The sequence below is a fragment of the Pistacia vera genome, unplaced genomic scaffold (assembly GCF_008641045.1).
Source record: "Pistacia vera cultivar Batoury unplaced genomic scaffold, PisVer_v2 Contig342, whole genome shotgun sequence".
NCBI lineage: Eukaryota > Viridiplantae > Streptophyta > Magnoliopsida > Sapindales > Anacardiaceae > Pistacia > Pistacia vera.
The window spans coordinates 1018726-1043735 of NW_022196160.1; the positions used below are offsets into that span (position 1 = coordinate 1018726).

Here is a 25010-nt window from a genome sequence, read left to right on the forward strand (position 1 = left end):
TTCGATCTTCTTGAGCTGGCTGGCTGTTATTTATCGCTCTTTCGGAGGAGTTGGGTTCTTGGGTTAGATTGTCCCTTAAACTCCTTCCAGTAGTTTAGTAAAAACCCCCCACCTACCCAAAGTTTGGCATAATGACAGATTGATATCCAAAAGGTTTGAAAATGACAAACAAATACTTTCTATCATATTCTGTTAGGGATTTCTGTCAGTATAGTAATTTCATTCTTACCCCAAGCCCGTTTGCACGGCCCTTTTGCATCATCAATCGATTTTTTGACCAGATTTAGCATTTTTCTGCGAAGTTCAATGATAAACAGTGACACCAACCCTTGCGGGCGCGTGTTGGGAATGGAGATCGACGGGTATTCTAGTCTTTTTACCATTTTTATCTTTTAACAGATGGAAATTCCTAACAAAATATTGTAGAAAGTGGGTGTTTGTCATTTCTAAACCTTTTGAGTACCACTTTGTCTTTACAGCAAATTTTTGGTATGTGTCAACCGTCCCCTTTTAGTAAAACATAAAACTTATCAAATAAGTCATGCTTTATTTAACCTAAAACATAGGAGAATGGATAAAAACACTATTCTTTTAGGAAACATCTAGGAAGGGTGTTTGTGATCCTCTAAAATTTCATTATATAAGCTTACTTTTATATCTACGCATATTTTTATAAAATAATTGTCTATAAAGTATTTGGTTTTTTAATTCTAAAATTAAATTATATTGTAATATGATTAAAATATATTTTGATAATATTATAGTAAAAAATTGAGTTAATATAATTTATTATCTGATAAAATAATTTAATACTCTTTTAGTTATTTTAATAATAAAATGTATTTATAATCCACATTTTATTAAACGTATCAACTACTTATCTGTCATATATGAGTATATTAATAAAACACATAACTGTTTAAAATTTCAAATGTTTATAAGCTAATTTTCATAAGCTCATCCAAACAGACTCTAAGACATCAAAGTCAATGCATGACCTAAAGCTTATCCAATATCTAGCAATGACCATTCTCATAAGTGCATAAGAGTGGCAATTTGTTGAGTTGAACAAAAGTTAATTTTTATAAGCTCAGCCAAACAGACTTTAAGACATCGAAGTCAAGACATGGCCTAAAGCCTATCCAATATCTAGCAGTGACCATTCTGGTAAGTGCATAAGAGTGGCAATCTATTGAGTTAAACAAGAGCTAATTTTCATAAACTCAGTCAAATAGACTCTAAGACATCGAATTCAAGACATGGCCTAAACCCTATCCAATATCTAGCAATGACCATTCAGTAAGTGCATAAGAGTGGCAATCTGTTGAGTTGAACAAAGATTGGGAAATAAAATGATTATCTGAACATATGTGATTATGTTCTGTTTCTGTAACTTTCTTGTCCTCAAACCTAAATGATAGTTCAACAAAGTCATATTTTTCTCATTTTTCCTAATATAATATGTGCATTTTTGGAGGGCCAACAGTCCTACAAGATGGATGGTCCCTGTGAGCATGAGAGATCAAGCTTCAAGCCCATACAAAGTGGATAACTGATAAAAAAAAAAGAAGCCTCTGGCCCATAATATGGTACCCAAAATTTCAGGTTCTGCTACAACCCAATGCACCAAATCTGCTAACAAAATGTCAAAATCTCCTCTCAAGCTTCTCCTTTTCCCTATTCCTCAAATATACTACTGCAAAAAGGCCACAAAAACGTTCTTATGGTGTGCTCAACTTCACTCAATAACAACTTACCTTTAAACAATATGTTGTCTTTGGCGAAACTTATTAACTGAAGCAACCAACCGATGGCTTGCTGTACTATCTAATTATAGAAAGAATACTTTAATACACCTATGTTTTGAATCTTTAAGGGGAATTTTTTCTGCATGTTTGGCTTAATATTTTTATCCATATTCTGGATCCTATTCTCCAAATAATGTTTGGCACAGTATTCCAGAAATATTACCCTATTTTTTAATTATTTTAAACCCCACAAGGTTATTAATTTCACTAAAAACCCCCTGAAAAAAGTTTAAAAATTAACAAAAACACCCCCATCAACCCAACTTGTCAGATTCTGGCAACCACCGTCGGTGATGGCCGGAAAAGGCCACATCGGTGAACTTCCGGCCACCACGGATCTGGCCGGAAAAGGCCATAACGACGTGTTACGGCACAGATCCGACCGGTCTGTGCTGTAACGAAATTTTCCGACCAGATTCCGGCGGTGGTGGCCGGAATCTGACACTGCAGGTGGTGGGGGTGTTTTTGTCATTTTATATGTTAGGATCTTTAGTTAAATTAGTAAACCTAAGGGCTTTTTCACAAATTTTTAAAATTTACCTTGTAATACTCCCCTATTCAATAACCCAATACTATCCTCAAAATCCTATCCAAAATACTAAACCAAACGCACCCTAAGGTTTCGGGAATTATTGGATTTGGAGGTATAAAGCGTTCTTCTGTTCCTAGTCCTGGAGCCGGACATCGTGGGTAGGATTTAATTTCTTGTAGTGATTTTATAATAAGACGTCATTCGATGTCAAATATCTCCTCTACATTATCCAAGATTGATAAAATTATTGGCACAAATTCTCTCTCAATTTCTAAAATTTCCAGGCTCCTACCCGGCCATACATATAAGGTTGATATCTATTAATCTAAATCTATTAATAAAAATATATTATATAACAGAGAGTATAACTTTGACGATGGTTGTATTCCAATAATTTCATTTGGGTTCACCCATCATAACAATTAATAAAGGTTGATAAACACCACACTTTTAGTACCCAAAAACTCAATCACATGGCTGTATTCCAATCCAAGCTTAATTAGCACTACAACAAAAACGGCTTTTAACTATGAATTTTTTCGTTGCTAAAAACCTAGAAATTGTCACGGAATATGTTTAGAGACAGAAGAAAATCTTCACCACGATCGTCGCGGTAGGCATGTCACGTTTGATTTTAGGCAACGATTTGTTAAAATTCATCGCTAAATTTGGTGACAAACCAAAAAATTATCGCCTATACCATTTTCGTCGCTAAAACTATTTATCGGTGAAATATTAGTTGTTGTCGCCTAAAGTTAATAGCAAGTACTCTTTATTGTGTCGTCGATACTATACCACGATGAAATTGTGTTTATGCCGTCTAACTATACTGCGACAAAATGTGAATTTTGCTCGCCTACAAAATACTGCGATGAAATGTGTATTTTTGTTGCATAAAGTTAATAACGACGCTATAATTGTTTGCATCGCGTAAAATATACAGCGACGAAATGTGACGTTTTGTTGCCTAACATATAGCGCAATAAAAATGAGTTGTTGTCGCCTAAAGTTAATAATGACGTAATCTTTGTATGTGTTGTTTAAGGTATAGCATGATGGTACTTTATATTTCATCACTTAAAACTATTAACGATGAAACGTAAAAATCATCAACAAAACTTTTCAACGATGAATGTATTTCATAGCTAAACGTCTACAACGTCGAAATATAATCGTCATTGTCCATTTTATAATATATGATTAAATAATATTTAATTTATCTTAGACATTTTTAAATTTAATTCTAGAACGTAAATATTAATTTTTAAATTTAATTCTAGAACGTAAATATTAATTTGTAAATATAATTAATTGAAATCAAACAAACATATCAAACCAAACATAGAATTCAAATAATTAATATTAATTTCCAGCAATACCAGCACCTTAGCTTTTCCTTTCCTTTAAATGATTATATATTATACCAATATTATACCAATATTATTATTATTATTATTGGTTATCTTCATTATTAGCAGCAGTGAAGATTCAAATCGACAAATATTAACATAATCTAATTATTAGCTATTCGAAATCTTAGTCAAAGATGAGATTTGTTATCTCATATTTGTTTTTCTTGAAAAAATATCAATTGAAGTGGAGGGTTTCTTCAAAGCATTAACTATTCAATCAAATGGTGTTGAGCATTTTTTCATGGACTACTTCTTTGCAGAATTATGCTCAACCTCATTTATGGTAATTCGCTATAAAATAATTTTTCTCCGCAAATCATGCAAATAACATAGCGAGGAGTTACTACTTTTCAATTTTTGTCATTCGGGTCAATTACTCTTCTGTGTTATGAAAATAATATTGGCCTTCTAGGAATCTTCCTTCCATTATTAAAATAATTAATATAATGATAGACATCTCTTTTGTTATTTATGGAAAATCAAACAAACATATAGAATGACAATTCTTATCAAAAACTTTCAAAGTATATTATGATTATGATTATGTTTGAAGTGTTTGTCATGAACTTTTCTTGAATTTATTCTTGATTTACTGTAGTATGATACGACCAGGTCCCCAAGATTTCTGTAAAAAAAATTCGTCTTAATAACGATGTTCAAATCTTTACCAGTTTATAATAGTGTCGGCCACCAGAGACTTTGAAAAGTAGAAGTCATTTTATATATGTGTTGTTGTGTAACGAACAACATATTAACTTCCAAATTAATCACCATTTTAACCTTAATCCATTCTATAAATAGACACATGATAATATTGGTTACAGCGCAAGCAAGTTCCTCTGGTTGATCAATAGTTAACAATGGCAACTAAAGCTTTTCCCTTCTTCGTCCTCCTTTCCCTCTTCTATCTTTCAGTCGTTTTGGCTCATTCCCATGACAAAAAGCCATCGCCATTCGAGTTTCTCAATAATCTGCAAGGTTGTCACAAAGGTGAAAAGGTCAAAGGCGTCAATGAGCTAAGAAAATATATGGAGAAGTTTGGTTACTTGAGCAATAACACTCAATCAAATCAAGTAGAGGCTGAGAAGGATGATGATTTTGATGAGCTATTAGAGTCTGCAATCAAAACCTACCAGCTTAATTATCATCTAAATGCCACCGGGGTTTTGGATACCAAAACTGTGTCGAAAATGAGTATGTCTCGATGTGGAATGGCGGATATCGTCAATGGCACGACTAGAATGCGCACTGGCAAGAAAAACGCCGACCGCCATGGCTCTAGTCACTTCCATACAGTTGCTCATTTTACATTTTTTGCCGGAAACCCTAATTGGCCATCATCCAAGTACCATCTAACCTATGCATTCCTGCAGGGGACAAGATCTGATGCCTTTAGTCCCGTTCGACGAGCGTTCACAACACGGGCTGCGAACACACATTTCTCATTCTCAGAGGCCCGGAACAGTGGAAACGCCGATATCACGATTAGTTTTGAAAGTGGCAATCATGGGGATGGTAGTTCTTTTGATGGCCCCGGTGGAACCCTAGCTCATGCTTTTGCCCCAAGGGACGGGAGGTTTCATTATGATGCGGACGAGACTTGGTCTGTGAGTGCAAACCCGAATGCATTTCACTTGGAAACTCTTGGATTGCATGAAATTGGGCATCTTCTTGGACTTGGACATAGCTCTGTTGAGGGAGCTATCATGTTCCCAACTTTTAGTCTTGGAGAGACGAAGGGTTTGCATGGGGATGATATTCAAGGCATCAGGACTTTGTATAATGTTTGAAGAAAATCCGATTTTGGGTTGATTGATTTAAATAATTGAAGGGCAAAGGATTTTTTTTTTTTTTTTTTTTTTCAGTTTCTTATGGTAATAGTTCTTTCCATTACTAATCAACGAGAACCCAAAACTAATTCACCACCTTTCATCACCAGTAGATTGAATCAAAGAAAAAGACGCAGCCACAGCCACAGCCACAGCCACAGCGCAAGCCATGCTTCATATATCATAACCACCACCATGAATAGAAGGCTATACAACCTAATGACACCATGCGATGACAATCAATAATAAGTTCAAAACACAAACAAGATTTTCAAGTTTTCATTTTACAGCTGAAAAAAAGCTTTCAATGGAAGAAATTCTAGTGAAAAAAACTTTTAATATATATGAGAGAATCCGGAAATTAATTGCATATGTAATTAACACTACCATATTGGATAATAGAAATGGTTAAACTTACTACTTTTTTGGGTAAACCTGATAATTGTCCCTCTCATGACTTGAACATAAAACCTCACAACACATTATTTACTCTAATTTGTTTAAATTATCGTTAATTAAATTATTTAATACATTAAAACACATCAATTTGTATAGATAAGTTAGTATCAAAAGTTTATACATATAGTATTATTCATTCGATTCAGCTTAATTGTTTGAACAATTTAGATAATTAATTTCCACTTGACAGTATTATATCTATGTTAAAGGATCGTGATAATTGATTTTGCAATAAAATATGAATTATTCAGTAATATAATAAACTTAATTAGAGCTTACTACATCAAATAATTGAGATCCTAAATCTTCAACTTTTGCTTGGACTCATTCTTCAATGCTATGGCATCTAGGTCAAACTCTTTTAATATAAAAAAAGAAGAAATATACCAGTGGCCGCCAAACATTAATATTTCCAATATATATAATTGTTCCTAAGTTGTTAAAGTCCCCAAAGACGAAGTAAAACTAGTCCTGCTACACTACCGTGTAACAAGCTACTCAAATGAAATTTTCACTTCATCGATGCACTTTATAGGAGTTCTCTCTCTATATATAAAGGCAATGAAACTTGGGATACAACAAAAACAATTAACAAGAGCTTTTCTCTGGTTGATCAATAATTTTCAACAATGGCGTCAAAAGCTATTAGCCTCTTCTCAGTTTCCTTCCTTATCCTCCTTTCTCTCCTCTCTCATTCAGCTTTCGCAGATTCCCATGAGAAAAAGCATTCACCATTTGAGTTCCTCAACCATCTCCAAGGTTGTCACAAAGGTGAAAAGGTCAAAGGTGTCCATGAGCTCAAGAAGTATCTGGAAAAATTTGGTTACTTGAACTTTAAGACTTCTGCAAATCAAACGCACTCGGACGATGATGATTTTGATGAGATACTAGAATCTGCTCTCAAAACCTATCAGCTTAATTACCATCTAAACGTTACTGGAGTTTTGGATACCAAAACTGTGTCCAAAATGAGTATGTCTCGATGTGCAATGGCGGATATTGTCAATGGTACTACCAGAATGCTGTCCGGCAAGAAAACGGTGGACCACCATGGCTCTACCCACTTCCATACAGTATCTCATTTCTCATTTTTTGAAGGACCCCAAGTGGCCATCAACGAAGTATCATCTCACGTATGCCTTTCTTCCGGGGATCCGAGTTGATGCCGTGAAACCTGTTAGGCGAGCTTTTGCAACATGGGCTGCAAACACACATTTCACATTCTCTTGGACTAGGAACATCAGTAAAGCAGATATTACGATTAGTTTTGAAAGTGGTGATCATGGAGATGGTTATCCTTTTGATGGTCCCGGTGGAATTCTTGCTCATGCATATGCCCCGACGGATGGGAGGTTTCATTATGATTCAGACGAGAATTGGTCAGTGGGGGCAACACCTGGGGCATTTGACTTGGAGACTCTTGCTTTGCATGAAATTGGTCATCTTCTTGGACTCCATCATAGCTCAGTTGAGGATGCTATCATGGCCCCTACTTTCTCTCCTGGAAGAGCAAAGGGTTTGCATGGAGACGATATTCAAGGGATCAGGACTTTGTATAATATTGTTTGAAGACATTTATTGATTTATTGATTAATTTATCATCCTTCAATGGATAGGCTAAACCGCGAAAGGAGAAAGTTATTTGTATTTTTCAATTTTTTGTCGTTAATAATAGTTATTTTTTGTTAACCCAGCCCAAAGGATTGGTCTGACGGTCACGTTTGCTCTCTTTCTTGAGTTCAAACTTTGAGGTCATCTACTACAATAAAATTGTAGTTTACCTGGTCCTTTGAGCTTATATGATGTTTAATGGACCTTGAAAATTAGTTAAAGTACTCACAAGCTGGCCTGGACCTCTCGGTTACCAAAAAAAAAAAAAAAAAAAAATATAGTAGTTATTTTTTGTTTTTATATGGATGTATATAAAACTTATTATTTTGTTTTCCCTAATATTTAAATTCTTGAAGATTAAGATAGAAAAAAAGTCATGCATTTCACTTTAAATAATAGAGAAGATATTATAAAATTGGCATTGATACTTTATATATAATATAAACGTAAGAGAGATAATTAAAGAAGGAATTGGAAGTTTTGGTGAAGAGGCCTTTCTACCAAAACTTATATATATAAGAAGATAGAGACATAGTTTTGTAATTAAAGTCAACAAATCCATTGTAGTTTGCGATTTATCCAATACATGAAAATAAAATAACGTGAAGAAATGCCAAACCTGTGCAATAATGGATCATATATTGGTTGCTTAAGGCCACAATTATGTAGGGTGTGGTTCATATTTGGGCCAATATCAGTTTGGCCTAACTGTGATTAGGTTTATTATTACTCCAGCATAATACTGAAAAACTTAATGTGAAAAATATTAAAAATAGAGAAAGAGAGTGAATTATCAATACTTTTTATTATTGTAGTCTGCAGATTTCTGAAACTCAATAAAACTACTCTATTTAAATACTAGACGTAATTTTTGCATTGGGAATGAACCAGTGTAAATTGACTATTTTTGTTACTAATCTATTTTCATTGTTGTGTGTTTTGGGTTTGATTTCAACAAATTATCTACATTTACTAAGATCCGTAGTCAAAACGATTAAGATAAATAAATATAAACCCAGTAAGTGTACTTGATCAATTAAAATATGTTTGCTCAAGCTAGGAAATTTTGAGAATAGTTTCACATTCTTTCTTCATGGATGATAATCTTTTTAAATTAACATTTAGGAGACGTTTGATTCAGGGAATGTTGGATTACTGGGAATGTTGGATTACTGAAATCTTATATTACCTTGAAGATTACTGAAAATCTTTAGGAAAATGTGTTTGGTTAGTTGGTGGGTATGTTATATTAATATGTTTGGTTAAAGAGAATAAATTGGTGGGTATGTTATTTAAATTACTAAATTACCCTCTTTTTAAATATTAATATAATATTATTTTTATTATTAATTTTTGAATAGTTTTTTTAACCTCCAATATTTCAGATTTAGCTAAAACACCTCCACTTATATAAAACTTTAATTTATGACAAAATCACCCAGTCGAAAGTCTCCGAAAGTCACCGTGAGTAGCTCATCGTGACCATGAGGCTTTGTTGTGGCGGTTTCTAGCCATATTGATGGCCGAAAACGACCATATCAGGCTAGATCTGGCTGTTAACGGCCAGACCCATCAATCTGGCCAGAAATGGTCAGAATAGATCTAGCCATTTTTTACCATATCTGCTCTCGATATGGCCTTTTCAGCCATTAATATGGCCGAAAACGGCCATATCGAGGTCTCCCGGTCATAGTGGGCTACTGACAACAACTCCAGGTGACTTCCGACGACTTCCCGCGACGGTCGACGATGGTTTGGCTGGCGGCAGCAAGTGGGTGGGGGTGGTGGCTTGGGTAAGCTGAAATTTATTTTGATTTCAAAGGTAATTTTGTCCAAAAAATTAATTAAATGGGGTGAAATGGTAAAAGCAAGATTCATGTAAATAAATTTAAAAATAAGGTCATTGTTATCCTAAAATTTTATTAATAAGAGATAGAATTGTAAAAAAAAAAAAAAAAAAAAAAGAAAAAAAAACGATTACCCAAATAATCTTAAAACCTAAGAAATAGAGGTAATCAGATTACCTCCAAATTTACCAATACACTATTGATGTTTGAAGATTATCAGAATCATATATACTTGACAAACAAAACATGGTAATCAAATAATATAAGATGCTTAACCTCAGTAATCTCACGTACCCTTAATCAAACTGCTCTTAGAAATATCCCACGATGTATGGGGTTCAAGTCTTGGAAAATAAAAAGTCATATTCAACCATTTTCAAATGATGATAGGGTTTGACGGACGTTCCAGTTTCAGACTCGAATTTAGAAAACAAGTATGGAGAATTTCTGAATTATTAAAATAGAAAATCATAGTTTGGCAATAAAACTCAATTAGCTAGCTATGTTGTATTTTAAAATTAATTAACTTGATTGGTTGACGTAATGAATTACAATATACAGGGAACCATATTGTCTCAACAAAAGATGCAAATAACTTAGTAAAGCGTTCCGATTATTCAACTCGGAACACATATTGAAGTCTAATTAATATAAATGTAATGTAAGAAGTCATATGATAATGAAATATTCAAGTAACTTTGGTCGCAGGCAAGAGGACTGACTTTGAGTCGCCCTGTTTACATCTGTTTGTCAATTTAGGAATTGATTATTGGCCCTTTGATTTGGTCTCATTCCACCGACTCTTTTGTGGGTGCGATTTGAGTTGTCTTCTCCTCTTGTTTCAATCTGTCGAATTTTAGCAGATTCTTCTTTTGTGGGTGCAATTTGAGTCGTCGTCTACTCCTCTTGTTTACATCTGTGGAATTTAAGTAGAGTCTACTGTATATTGCCCTGCTACGCATCTTCCTTCATTTTGATTACTTTTTGTTCCTTGCATGCATTTTACTTTATTTATTGAAACTAATATAGACTTAGTTATAATTTACCCCCTAAGATAGGTATCAGAAATAACAATATACCCTCTCTCTTAGTATTCCATTCGTTTTACTGTTTAATTTTATATAAAATGTACTAGTCAGATGAAGAAAACACTAATGAAAATTTAGGAATGAAAACCAAGCCGAGCTGTGCGAGCAACTCGATTTTGGGTCAAACTTGACTCGGTATTAGTCGAATGGAGTTCGAATGGTTTGAATAGTCATTCGAGTCAAGTTTGATCATAATAAGACTCAAACTCGATTAAAATTCAAATACTTGAATTCGATTAAGGTTCGAAATACTTGAATTTGATTGAAGCTCGTATTTTCAAACTCGAATAATGGAACTCGAATAAAACTTGATTATACGAACTCGAATTCCAATTTCCGGTACCACGTTCGAGTTCGAACTTGATTTCTTATTCTCGAACTTGAATTTGGTACTGTAACACTTGAGTCGAATTCGATTAATTAGATACTTGAGTCAACTCGACTCGATTTCACCCTTGGAATAGTGACCTAAGGGGTAAATTGTTATTTCATATACCTTTGGGGGAAAGTTGTAATAAACTCACTAATATATAATTGTCTTTTAGTTTCTTCAAAGTCTTCAATTCATTTTACAAAATAATCTCCGGTCTAAAGACCTAGAAAAGTACAAGTCGTGCAACTGAGTAACGTGCATGCAACGATACACTCAACTTCAAAAAACATTGAGCAATATCGTCCCCATTAGCGTTATCACTATCCTTCTCTCGTAAGAAATATATAAATACCCATCTAAACATGTCATACAGCGCAAGCAATTAACAACTAACAAGAGCTTCTCCAGTTAATTGGTGAATCGATTAGCAATGGCATCTAAAGCTTTTCCCCTCCTCTCTTTCACCCTCTTTGCAGTCCTCCTTTCACTCTTCGCTAATTCAGTTTTAGCAGACCCCATTGACAAAAGGATCCAATCACCATTTCAGTTCATCAACCATCTCAAAGGTTGTCACAAAGGTGAAAAGGTTAAAGGCATCCATAACCTCAAAAAGTATCTCGAAAATTTCGGTTACTTGAACTATAAAAACTCCAAAAATCAAACACATGCCAATGATGATGATTTTGATGATCTCTTAGAGTCTGCCATCAAAACCTACCAGAAAAATTATCATCTTAAAGCCACTGGAGTTTTGGATGCCAAAACTGTTTCAAAGATGACAATGCCTCGATGTGGAGTAGCAGATATTATTAATGGCGCAACTCGGATGCGGTCTGGCCACAAAAGACACCACAATGCCTCCAGCCATTTCCATAATGTCGCTCACTATTCATTTTTCCCCGGAAACCCTAAGTGGCTAGCAAACAAGTACCATCTCACCTATGCCTTTCTTCCAGGGACTCGAGCTGATGCCATGAACCCTGTTGCTAGAGCTTTCACGACATGGGCTGGAAATACACATTTCAAATTCACAGAGACTCAGGACGATAGAAATGCCGATATCACTGTTAGTTTCCACAGCGGTGATCATAGAGATGGTCACCCCTTTGATGGTCCTGGCGGAACTCTTGCTCATGCTTATGCCCCAATGGACGGAAGGTTCCATTACGATGCAGATGAGACATGGTCTGTGGCTGCAACCCAAGGCTCATTTCACTTGGAGACTGTTGCATTGCATGAAATTGGGCATCTTCTTGGACTTATGCATAGCTCAGTTGAAGGGGCTATCATGTACCCTTCCATTACTCAAGGAAGAACAAAGGGCTTGCATGCTGATGACATTCAAGGCATAAGGACTTTATATAATGCTTGAAGAGTACTGGAACTTCACTTTTAAGTGAAAAGAATAACTGAGATTACGGTACCAGAATAAATGCAGAGGAAACACAGAAGCTCTGTTTTTGTTTTTGTTTGCTTTTTATTGTTGTTTGATTTCTATATATTTTGCGATCAGATAAACTAGTTCAAACACACGATGAACTAGCTCAATTGTCCGAACATATATATATATATGAATTTCTCCTTTTAAAACAATTAGTTGTATCTCAATTTTGCAATCGTGAATAATGAAATAGCTCTAGAGGCTCCTTCAGAATTCAGAATTTGTTTTAGGTTGTTTGTTTCAGTTGTCCATAAGCAAAGCTAGTAGCATTTTGACGGCAACATAGTTCAATGAAATGTTTGATTAATTAAAAGAACTTTCTTTTTTACTCCAAATGAGGCGATATAATAATCCATATAACATAATTATGTAGATATTATATTCACAAAAATACACTTAATTTGTGAATTCTGATAAGAATCTCAGATACATATGCTCTTGTTTGAAGACAAAGTACTATATATATACACTCTTTCGGGCATAACGTTAACCAAAGGTGACCCTTGTAATCGATGATATCGCGGACTCAAAATTGTATTTTTCCTAAATAGATTTGATAGTTAACAAACATGGGTTGAATTTATCATTAGAAGCTTAATTAATTCTCCCATGGAAATGCAGATCGACTTGTATCATCATCTTCATCTTTCTCTGCATTTGTCTACTAATCAGTTCTGTTGATGCGTGATTTTGATACCAACTAAATGTACGTGGGAAATGCTGAGCTGACTCAGAAGACACATGTGTATGGGGGTATTGAGTTGAATAGAAGAAGAAGAACAATGTTTAAAGTGGTTCGAATGCTTAAGTAAGCGAATCCTACATCAATTGGTATCGTATTACTATATCAGGTCAGCTCGCGTTCAGCGAGCTGACTTACAAGATATTACAAGAGAGAGAGAGAGTATGTCTATATGTTATTCCAGAGAGAAATTAGTTAATCCCACAAACGGGAGAGGATCCCTCTATTTATAGTAAGATGAATTGAGGTAATGATTATTAAATTAGGGAGTGTGTCAGATTGTCATACAAATCCTTCCTTGTGTCCCGTTGCTCACATGCTCGAGTGATTTACTCGACTCTTAAAGGGATTGGACACGTGGATCTTCTCCAGCCTTTTACCAGCCTGGCACACACCCACTGCACTGGCAAGAGCATACTGCTTGCGTCAGCGTGCGACGTGGTTGCGTCTGAATAGCTGCAGGACTTACCTAAGCCCTGACCGCTTACGTTAACAAGGCTCTACGTCAGCCCTACTTTTCCAGGCATAACAGTTTCATTTTCAGTCTTGTCTTCTCAAAGTCCCGCAATACCGAAAAGCTCCCACCAGGACCTCTTACACTTTTCAACTTATTGCAAATTTCTTATGACATCGAAAACCTTTCTTTGAACTTGGACCAGTCATCTCTAGCTTGATCAGTTGAATATTATAGTTAACTAAATTAACGTTGAAAAAATTAATGAAGACTGGACTTGGACCAGTCATCTCTAGCTTGATCAGTTGAATATTATAGTCAAGTAAATTAATTAGAACAAATTAATGAAGACAGGACTACTACTCTTTTGTAGTTAGCTTAGCATCATTCCAAAAGCAAAGCAAGTTCGACAAAGCAGCCAGACCTTTACCATGTAGTCTACCAGAGAGAGGATATTTCTCTCCACCGATCATGCAAATGTCTTCACTAGAAGCTGTGCTAAACTTTCAGTTTGATTAGATTTACTACGAATTCTCATAATGTGAAATCAAATCTACATGTAAGAATTTTTATGAAATGAAATGAGGAGCAACTTCTCCTGCCGGTTAGAGGGTCTTTCTCTGATAATGGAGACTTTGTCATAGAGTTCAAGTCTTGTTTTTTTGTAATTTGTGGCTGGAAATTAAGTCAGGTCATATATGTTGTATATGAACGTAATTGTGGTCTGCTAGGCATCTTCGTTGATAGTGTAAACATTGCATAATTTGATAGCTTGTTCACATCGAAAAGACTAAGTATCATTGATGGTAAAAGTCATGCTACCGTGTATAGACCGTCTCACTCAACTTGGGAGACGAATGATCTCAGAAGAACTCTATAAATAGAGAAAAAAAAAGAATTGTTAGATACAAGCACAGCCAATTAACATTCTCTACCAAGTTAATTGATTTTAGCAATGGCGTCTAAAGCTTTCTCCTCTTCTTATTTGTAATCTCTCCTTTCTCTCCTCTACATTCAGTTTTAGCAGACAACACAATGACGAAAAACAATCACCATTTGAGTTCACAACCATCTCCAAGGTGGCATAAAGGCGACAAAGTTAAAGGCACCAATGAGCTCAAAAAATACCTTGAAAAGTTTGGTACTTGAACTATAGTTTCCAGAATCTAAAGCATTCGAATGATGATGACTTTGAGAGCATTAGAATCAGCTATCAAAACCTACCAGCTTAATTACCATCTGAAGGCAACTGGAGTTTTGGATGCCAAAACGTATCCAAAATGACAATGCCTCGATGTGGAATGGCAGAGTTGTCAATGGTAATACTCGGATGCGGTTGGCCACAAAAGGCAAAATGCCTCTAGCCATTTCATAATGCGCTCACTATGAATTTCCCCGGAAACCCTAAGTGGCCAGCAACAAGTACCATCTCACCTATGCATTCCTTGCAGGGACCCCTGCGGATGCCATGAACCCTGTTCTCTAAGCTTTCACAACATGGGCTGGAAACAACACTTCAGATTCTCACGGACTCAGGACATCGGAAGCGCAGATATTACGATCAGTTTCCACAGTGGAAACACGGAGATGGTAGTCTTTTGATGGGCAGGGTGGAGTCATAGCTCATGTTTTGCCGCACGACGGCAGGTCATTATGATGCGGATGAGAGATGGTCTGTGGGTGCGACACAAGGTGCATTCGACTTGGAGACTGTTGCATTGCATGAAATTGGGCATCTCTTGGACTTGGGCATAGTTCAGTTGAGGGGCTATCATGTTCCCTTCTATTTCTGCTGGAGTGACAAAGGGTTTGCATGGAGATGACATTCAAGGCATCAGGGCTTTATTAATGTTTAAAGAGTTATTCAAGATTTCCTACCGTGAGAAAAGAATAAATGAGAGTTTTGGTACCGAATAAATGAAGGGGAAAGAGAGTCAGTTATACTTTTATTATCAGGAATGGAGACCATATACACTAGTAAATGATCACCATTGTTTATATTTTATGTTTTTTGGGTATTGCAAATGGTTCACTTAATTAGAAGAACGTCTTGATTGGTCCTACATAAATAAAAAAATGATTCATGTTGAAAGAGATTTCTTTTTAATTAGCACATAAATTACAATATAATGACTAATGAAATACAAAATTCCTGTAAGTTTATCTTGTTGTTTATATATATTCATAGATACCTCAATAGCCGGCAAAGAATCATAGTATTTAACGTAGCAACCAATACATACTAACAAAACATTAAACATGAATACGTCAATGAGGCTAATTGAACATTCGTCCGGAAGCTCTTTATATATCAGGTTTCAAAACATACTTAGCATTGTCCTTAATTACAAGCTTGATTGTCCCAGGATTTGCAGACTTGTATTGTTATCCTAATCTCTCTCTGCGTTTGTTTCTAATTAGCTTCATTTTCCGTCTTCTCTTCTCCTCAAAAACTAGAAATACCAGAAAGCCCACCAGGATCCCACTCTTCACCTCATTGCCAACTTCTTATGGCATCGAAAACCTTCTTTGAGCATGGAAAAATAGTCTCTGATCTTCGCAAAAGGTCGGTCCGATCATCACGATAAAAATTGGCTCCGAACCCACCATTTTCATCACCAACAACACTCTCGCTTACCAAGCACATGTTCTAAATGGTGCCATCTTCGCAGACCGCCCAAAAACCACATTTGCCGATCGAATCTTTCCAAACAAACGTAAAGGCGTAAGCCTCTTCCCCTATGGTGCAACTTGGCGCTCCCTCCGCCGAAACTACAGGTACATCAGGAGTTCTCCACCCTTCTCGTCTATATCCTGCTTTCATATCCGTAAACGTGTCTTGGACAATTTAATTCATCGCCTTAAACAGGATTCTGAACACGGCGGAGGCATCCAGTAGTTGATCATTACGTACAATTTTTTCTTTGTTAGTTCTCATGTGTTTCGGGGATAATCTGATGAGAATACAATTAGGGAGCTTGAATGCTCACAAAATAAATTTTAACCTGTTTTCCTAAAGTAAAAGTGTTTCTTATCATGCCAAATTTGGGGAAGATCTTATTTAGAAATCGATGGAATGAGTTTGTAAATATGCTTAAAGATCGAAGATATGTTTTTGTCCTTGATTAGAGCCAGAGAAAATGAACAAGGTGAAAATAAGGGAGAAAACATAGATCAGTTTGTGTCATACGTTGAACCTATGGAATTACAAGTTCCAGATGAGAACAAGAAGTTTGAAGAAGGCGACATAGTATCTTTAAGCGATGAATATCAGTGCTGGAACTGATAAAACGACAACAACATGCATGGATCATGGCAAATGTGGTCAAGTACCCACGAATTCAAGAAAAATTTTGGCTGAAATGAGAGGTGTTGTTGAACAAGGACGAAAATGGATCAAAGAAGATGATTTGCAGAAGTTGCCTTATTTGAAAGCAGTGGTTCTTGAAGGATTAAGACGTGACCCGCCGACTTACCAGGCGGCGACACCGCTTGCGGTGACTGAAGATACCGAATTGGGTGGCTATTATACCCAAAGTACAACAGTGAACTTCTGATAGCGGACATGGGAAGAGATCCGAATGTGTGGAAAGATGCTGTGGAGTTCAAGCCAGAGAGATTTCTGTTTAGCCATGAGAAGAAAGTTTTGATATAAGAGGAAGTAGAGAGATTAAATGATGCCATTTGTGCAGGGAGGAGGATTTGTCCTGGTCTTGGTTTTGCTATTCTTCATTTAGAGTATTTTGTGGCAAATTTGATTTGGCATTTTGAATGGAGTGCTGTGGATGGTGAAGATATTGATTTATCAGAGAAGATAGACATCACCATAAAGATGAAAAATCCATTGCGAGTTCATCTATCTTCGCGGTAGATTTGATTATGTTATTTGTTTACATAAATATTGCTCTGAACCCTTTTAATGTAATTCTTGTTGATGGTTGAAAATTTTTATGTATAAATTTCTACATCAAGCAAGAACCCATCAAATTTGACCTTCTTTTATTCGTTGCATAATTTTTTTTTTTTTTTTTCTTTCCTGAATTTAAAGAACATAGCAATACATGATTTTTGTATTATTCATCATATCATCCTACATAAATTTTTGGGATGATCCAAAATCTTAAGCAAATGGAGTGGGCTTCGAGTGTTGCGCTTTGTGCAAGGTCCATTAGTAGGTGCTGAAAGTTGAGAATGGGTCTAATTGGGCTTTGAGTTCTTGTAAAGGTATGGAGCCCTATTATTTCCACCAAATGAGGTGAGATTATTTTGCCGCCTATTTGGTCATTGTTTCTGGCTCTCTTTGGTTTTGTTTCTAACCCAAGGCATGTCTTGAGATATGAAGATTTTTTTTTGTGTATTTACATAGTCTTGTATAAGCTATTTTTTTGGGTTCTAGCCCAGAGGATTGTCTTGAGGTAGGTTGACCGTCTTTTATAGGTCTTTTGTACATTCTTTTTCTCTTTTCTAATAAATCATATATATGAACTTACAATTGTGGCGTTAAAATATACAAATTGTTATCTTGGCTAGCTGCAAGCAACCTGTAAACAGCAGAGACTCCGCTGAGATTGGAGAATACTTCCATTAATTAACTTGCAATTATACAAGATTAAACTGACATTCTTGAAGGAGTATATCAAATTATAACTAAAAGAGCAGGTGTAAACTAGTTGACTTAATGAGTGAAACTTCTTGCTTCTTTCTGAGTTGATTGCATGAAAATGCATTGACATGAAAGCATGTTGTGTTATATTTTGTCTCTGTGTCTGACATTTAAATTAAATCCCAGAGGCAAATTGTCAGCATCTTGAGTACGTAAAGAAAAAGATATTGCTTGGTCTGTAAGTAATCACTAATGAATGCTGGCCTCCTAGAGTTTACTTTTGCCATTCTCACACATTTTTATTGATTACACTTATGGTTGTACAATGTCAAAATCATTGATTGTAATACCATTCATATTTAAGGAGGATTACACCAGAGAATAACATTTCTCTTCCCCAATAATGTAAAATCAAATCTACAAGTAAGAAATCTAATGATAATGAAATATAAAATTAACTATTCCTACTGGCTAGAGGTCTTCTCTTGATAATATATAGGAAACCTGTTCTACAAAAATATTGATTTTGAATTAATGTAAATTTTATGATAACTTGTTCACATAAAAATTAATATCATTAAATAGTAAAAATCATACTACAGTCTGTGGACCGACTCACTCAACTTGGGGAGACGAATGATCTTATAAGAACTTTGTATATGGAGATCAAAATGTGAGACACAAGCTAAGCCAATTAACATTCTCTACCAAAGTTAATTGATTTTAGCAATGGCATCTAAAGCTTTTCCCTTCTTCTCATTTGTAATTCTCCTTTTTCTCCTCTCTCAATATTCAGTTTTAGCAGACAACACCAATGACAAAAATCAATCACCATTTGAGTTCATCAATCATCTCCAAGGTTGTCATAAAGGCAACAATGTTAAAGGCATCAATGAGCTCAAAAAATACCTTGAAAAGTTTGGTTACTTGAACTATAGCTCTTATACAAATCAAAAGCATGCGAATGATGATGATTTTGAGGAGCGCGCTATTAGAATCAGCTATCAAAACCTACCAGCTTAATTACCATCTGAAGGAAACTAGAGTTTTGGATCCCAAAACTGTATCCAAAATGATAATGCCTCGATGTGGAATGGCAGATATTGTCAATGGTAAAACTCGGATGCGGTCTGGCCACAAAAGGCAAAATGCCTCTGGCCATTTCCATACTGTCGCTCACTATAAATTTTTACCCGAAAACCCTAAGTGGCTAGCAAACAAGTACCATCTCACATATGCATTCCTCGCAGGGACCCTTGTGGATGCCATGAACCCTGTTGCTAAAGCTTTCACAACATGGGCTGGAAACACTCATTTCACATTCTCAGTGACTCAGGGTATTGGAAACGTAGATCTCACAATTGGTTTCCACCATGGATATCATGGAGATGGCAGTCCTTTTGATGGGCATGGTGGAGTTCTGGCTCATGCTTTTGCCCCAAACGATTGGAGGTTCCATTACGATACGGATGAGACATGGTCTGTGGGTGCGGTGGAAGGTGCAATCGACTTGAAGAGCGTCGCATTGCATGAAATTGGGCATCTTTTTGGATTGGGACAGAGCTCAGTTGAGGGAGCTATCATGTTCCCACTATTCCCCCTGGAGTGACAAATGGGAACTTGCATGGCGATGACATTCAAGGTATCAGGGCTTTATATAATGTTTAAAGAATACTTACTTCAAGATTTAGAAGCTTTACTTACCATGAACTAAAGAATAAACACCGAAAAAATGAAGAGAGAAACAAAGTCGTTTTACTCTCCACATTTTATTAGTTTCAATTTCAAAGTTATCTTATATATATGTCAATGAGGTTAATTAAGAAGCAAACATATATCATTAGAACGAATTATAGTAAATTAATTGAACATTAATGTCAAATTAACATACTCTTTGTACCCTGGAAACATACTGAGGCAGTGTTCTTAGAAGCTTAATTCTTCTCCCATAAATATGAAGACTGGTATTAGTATCGTCATCTCCTTTGCATTTGTTTACTACTCAACTTCACCATCCATGCCAAAAAACTCCCAACAGGACCTTCAACACCTCACCTTATTGCCAACTTCTGTGGAATCGAAAACCTTTCTTCGGACTAGGAAAAATCGTCTCCAGTCTTCGCAAAAGGTATGGTCCCATCATCACCATAAAAATGGGCTCCAAACCCACAATTTTCATCACCAACAACACTCTCGCTTACCACACTTGTTCTGTAGTCTTTGTAGACCACCCAAAAACCGCATTGGCCGATCAAATTTTTCCAAACAAACGTAAAGGCATAAGCGTCTTCCCTTGTAGCGCAACTTGGCGTACCCTCCGCCGCAACCTTATAGGTACATTAGGAGTTCTCCACCCTTCTCCTCTCATATCCTGCTCTCAGATCCATAAACGTGTCTTGGACAATTTAATTCATCGCTGTAAAGATTCAAAGCAATTACCAAATTCAACTTAACAAACTAAAATTAAGAACAATCACAACACACACAAAGCAATCAACCAAGAAGAACACGATTTACCGTGGTTCACTTATCCAAGATTTGGATAAGTTACATCCAAGTTGAACTCCACAATTGAGGAGCTCTTTGCACTAATTAGAACTTTTGTTACATATTACACTCACCTTTAGTCTACTAACCTCACTCTCTTCCCACTTAACGTTTTCTTCTTTACACCTACAAATTTGCCCCAAGGGAACTCTACCTGGAAACCCTTGCACCCAAGAGTAAACTCAACCTCACAAAGTGACTGAAAAACACTTACTGTAATGACATAATTTGCAGCAAAGAAAAACAAGAAAAAAATGCAGGCTCTTATGAGATACAACTGAGAGAGAAAGATGTTGAATGAGCTATAGTTTTTGTTATACTTCAGACGAGAGAAGGGAGACTTTTATACTGCTGTCCAAGTGGCATCAGGACGGCCATCAGATTAGTTCAAGCAATCCAACGGTTAGAAAAGCGCAAGTCAAAAAAAGGCAGTGTATAAGATAAGTGGTGCGACGCCGTTTCTAACTTCACCTTCAACAATCTCTACCTTGAAGTCAAACTTTCTAGCAGCAACACACAACTCCCACTTATGCAGAGAACTCATCATCAATTGCTTCTTAGTTCTACTCCTTAATGCTTAGCCGATGGACAACAAATCCAAGCAATGCTTGAATTTGGTAACAGTGACTATTTTTGTGCCCATATCCGCAGGATTGCCTTCAGTTGGAATCTTCCTTACGTTAATCACTTCCTTGGCAATTAGATCCCTCACAAAGTGGTATCTTACATCCACATACTTGGTCCTCTCATGGTAAACTGGGTTTTTACTTAGATGTAGAGCACTTTGGTTGTCTGAATACACTATCACCATACTGTCCACCAAATTGGCTTCTTTCAAAATTCCTTCAAGCCATAATGCTTCTTTAAAGGCATCAGCCATAGCTACGTATTCAGCCTCTGTTGTAGACAATGCAATAAGGGGCTGCAGTTGAGACTTCCAACTGATGCAATTCCCACCCAAAGTGAAACAATAGAATGTGGTTGATTTTCTTGTATCTATGTCACCTTCTTTGAGCTTGTACAACCATTTGCATTCCACAGGTTTATACTCTTTAGGTTTAGGGACCAAAGACCATGTCTCATTTACCTTTAGTGACTGCATTTCTTCCTCCATTGCAATCACCCATTTATCTTTGTCCTTGGATCTCATAGCACCCTCATAAGTATCTAGTTCAAACCTCTGAACTTCAGTCCCTGCCACCAAGGTAGTGTAGATCAGGTCTGCATTGGAGTCTTTGGCAGGGGCTCTGATCTCTCTCCTAGTTTTGTCCCTTTGCCAACTGGTACTGTGTCAGGTTATCATGAAGTGGTTCTTCAACCTCTACAGTTTGGACAGGGTCATTAGAGGTTGTATCAACTTCAAGTTCAGTTTCTTGGTCATGCAAAGGAGTATCAAACTGCTGTGGAGTATGCTCCACCTCAATTGGTGTAACTTCAGTTTGACCAGGACTTATTTCATTGTCATTAAGAATACTTACATTTTGGTTAGTGAATTTACAAGGGAAAATAGTTTCATTAAACATAACATCCCTGCTAATTATGATTTTTACCCTTGGTGAATCCCTATTCCATAGTCTATAGCCCTTAGTCCCCTCTTGGTATCCTAAGAATACACACTGTAAGGACCTAGGCTCTAATTTCCCTTCACTCATGTGTGCATATGCAGTACACCTAAAAACTCTCAAATGGTTTAGGCTAGACTTTCTTCTTGACCAATTTTCTTCCGACGACATATACTCTATGGCAGTGGAAGGGCTTCTATTCACTAAGTATGCAGCTGTGGTCAAAGCTTCTCCCCAAAATGTTTTTGGTAAACCTGAAGTAAACATGAGGTATCTAACTTTTTCAAGCAAGGTTCTATTCATCCTCTTAGCAACACCATTTTGCTAAGGAGTTTTTCCAACTGTCTTATGTCTAAGGATCCCCTGTTCACTATAGAATTTTTCAAATTCTGCGTTACAGAATTTTTCAAATTCTGCGTTACTAAATTCCAGACCATTATCAGTCCTAAGGGCCTTAACCTTCCTATTAGCCTAATTTTCCACTAATAGTTTCCAGTTTTTTAACCTAAGTAAAGCCTCATCTTTAGACCTAAGTAGGTAAACCTAAACCTTCCTACTAAAGTCATCTACAATTGAGAGAAAATAATTATTCCCCCTATGAGACTTAACCTGTTCTAGACCCCACAAATTAGCATGCATATAATCTAAACAATGAGTGGTAAGATGTATAACCTTTTGAGAAACTCATACGATATTGCTTACCCAACACACAGGTTTCACATAAATCAAGAGGAGAGATAATGTCCTTACCAAATAGTCCCTATTGTGAGAGGACGGTCATCCCCATTTGGCTCATATGCCCTATTCTTAAATGCCATTTTTCTGTCACATTAGAATTAGAAGAAACAAGAGCAGTATTGGATTTATCAGAATAGTTGGTTCCCATACAGTATATATAGCCCATTCTTTTTTAAACCCTTTATTAGCACTATGCTGTTATCTCTATACACCTTAAGGCTTAAGGCATCCATTTTCTGCTTATAACAACATCCTGATTCATCTACTGTTTCTAGAGAGATTAAGTTTCTTTTTAGCTTAGGGGTGTATCTAACCTTAGTCAACATCATAAATTTCCCATTATTCAATCTTAAGGTTACACTTCCTGTTCCTCGGACTCTGTATGCATTGTTATTGCCCATAAACACTATTTCATGTTCATCATTTTCAAAATCTTGAAATTACTCTCTATTTAAACTCATGTGAAAAGAGCACCCTGAGTTAAGAACCCACTCCTGAACCTGGTATGATCTAGACACTGTAAGGACTTTAGATTCACTGATATTATCACGAGTGGAAGCTACATTACTTTCAGTGTTTGATTGTTTATGTTTTTTAATCCACTCAAAACAATTCTTTTTTAAATGTCTAGTTTTATTGCAATAAAAACACTTCCTAATTTTTCCTTTACTCTTGACAGATCCTTTCCTTTTCTTCTTATTCTTTGAACCAGTGACACGTTGTGTATTGTTTCTTGACTGGCCAGCTTCTACTCTACCATTTACAAACAAGTTATTCCCACTCCTTTTCAGAATTTTTAATTCTAACTCCTTAGCCTTTAATCCAGCAATGATTAAATCAAGTCTAGGTATGGTACCCGTATATTGTAAAGCATTTTTAACAATTTGGTACTCTTCTAATAAAGAATTAAGGAGTATCATGGCTAAGCTTGTATCTCCTAATTCTTGATCTGTTCCCTTTAAAATTAAAGTCATTTTCAAGAATTCATCCAAATTATCTTCTATAGACTTAGAACTATCCATTTTATAAGCAAATAAAGCACCCTTTAAGAAAGCTAAATTTGGAGCAGATTGTAAAAAATATAGTGAATCGAGGTTACCCCATAAAGTCAGTGGAGTCTTGTAATAACTGCTTGATACTACTATCTCATAAAAATACGTATAATAAAATACAAGTACATTAATAAAAATAGTTGGGCCCAAAATTTTCTTTTATTTAATAAACATATTCTTTTACAAAGGTCAGTATCCTTTACAAAAGTTCTCAAAAGTGTGGTAGACAGTGTAATTACTCCTCCTCACCTGCCGACATCCATTTGACTGCGTCCTCATCTAAAACCTGCAAAAATATAGAAAAACAATAGGGTGAGCAAAATAAAGCTCAGTAAGTAAATCCTCTACTTGTCTATCCCCGTAACTCTTTCTCTTAATTCTTTCCTTACGCTCTTCTCTTCTCATCTCTGTTCTCTTTCTGTTTCTGTTTCTCATACTCTTTTCTATCTATTCTCTAGTGTATGTCATGACCTCATCTTACAGGAGGCACGACTGGGGACTCAACCCCACTCTTCGTGACTCAACTCATTTTTCTCTTTCTGTTCTTTCTATTTCTCTGTTTTCTCATTCCACTCATTGGAATCTCATGGCCTTATCTTATTGGAGGCATGGCCGGGAGCTCTCCCGCTCTATGTGACTTTTACTCATCTTTGTACCGATCGGATTCGGTTATGCATGGATTCGGAACCCTTGGCCATGTGAGTGTATATTTTTTCTCTCCATCTCTCGAATGTCACAGCCTCTTCTTACCGGAGGCACGGCTGGAATCTCATGTTCCACTCTTCGTGATGGTCACGGCCTTATCTGACTGGAGCCACAACTGGGGATCACTCTCGTGACTTTACTCATCACTCACGGGTTTTCCATCGCACAACCTACTCTATTCTCTTCTTTAGCTCTTAGAGTAGTTTA

General features: G+C 36.2%; 2 protein-coding genes and 2 pseudogenes across 2 annotated transcripts; all 4 read left to right on the forward strand.

Annotated features, from left to right (window-relative positions):
• Nucleotides 1-4612: 4612 nt before the first annotated feature.
• Nucleotides 4613-5542, forward strand: LOC116138548 (metalloendoproteinase 3-MMP-like). Its single transcript, XM_031424258.1, has one exon. It carries the CDS (start codon nt 4613-4615, stop codon nt 5540-5542), a length of 930 nt encoding a protein of 309 aa, XP_031280118.1.
• A 1127-nt stretch (nt 5543-6669) lies between these two features.
• On the forward strand, nt 6670-7609 carry LOC116138546 (annotated as a pseudogene).
• Nucleotides 7610-11344: 3735 nt separating this feature from the next.
• On the forward strand, nt 11345-12552 carry LOC116138575 (metalloendoproteinase 3-MMP-like). The gene has a single exon (XM_031424290.1). It carries the CDS (start codon nt 11390-11392, stop codon nt 12329-12331), a length of 942 nt encoding a protein of 313 aa, XP_031280150.1. The 5' UTR covers nt 11345-11389; the 3' UTR covers nt 12332-12552.
• Nucleotides 12553-18928: 6376 nt separating this feature from the next.
• On the forward strand, nt 18929-19867 carry LOC116138550 (annotated as a pseudogene).
• Nucleotides 19868-25010: the final 5143 nt, after the last annotated feature.

Excerpts from the sequence above, each read along its gene's own strand:
- LOC116138575 (XM_031424290.1), top strand. The coding sequence starts at position 11,390 with ATGGCATCTAAAGCTTTTCCCCTCCTCTCTTTCACCCTCTTTGCAGTC.
- LOC116138548 (XM_031424258.1), top strand. The coding sequence starts at position 4,613 with ATGGCAACTAAAGCTTTTCCCTTCTTCGTCCTCCTTTCCCTCTTCTAT.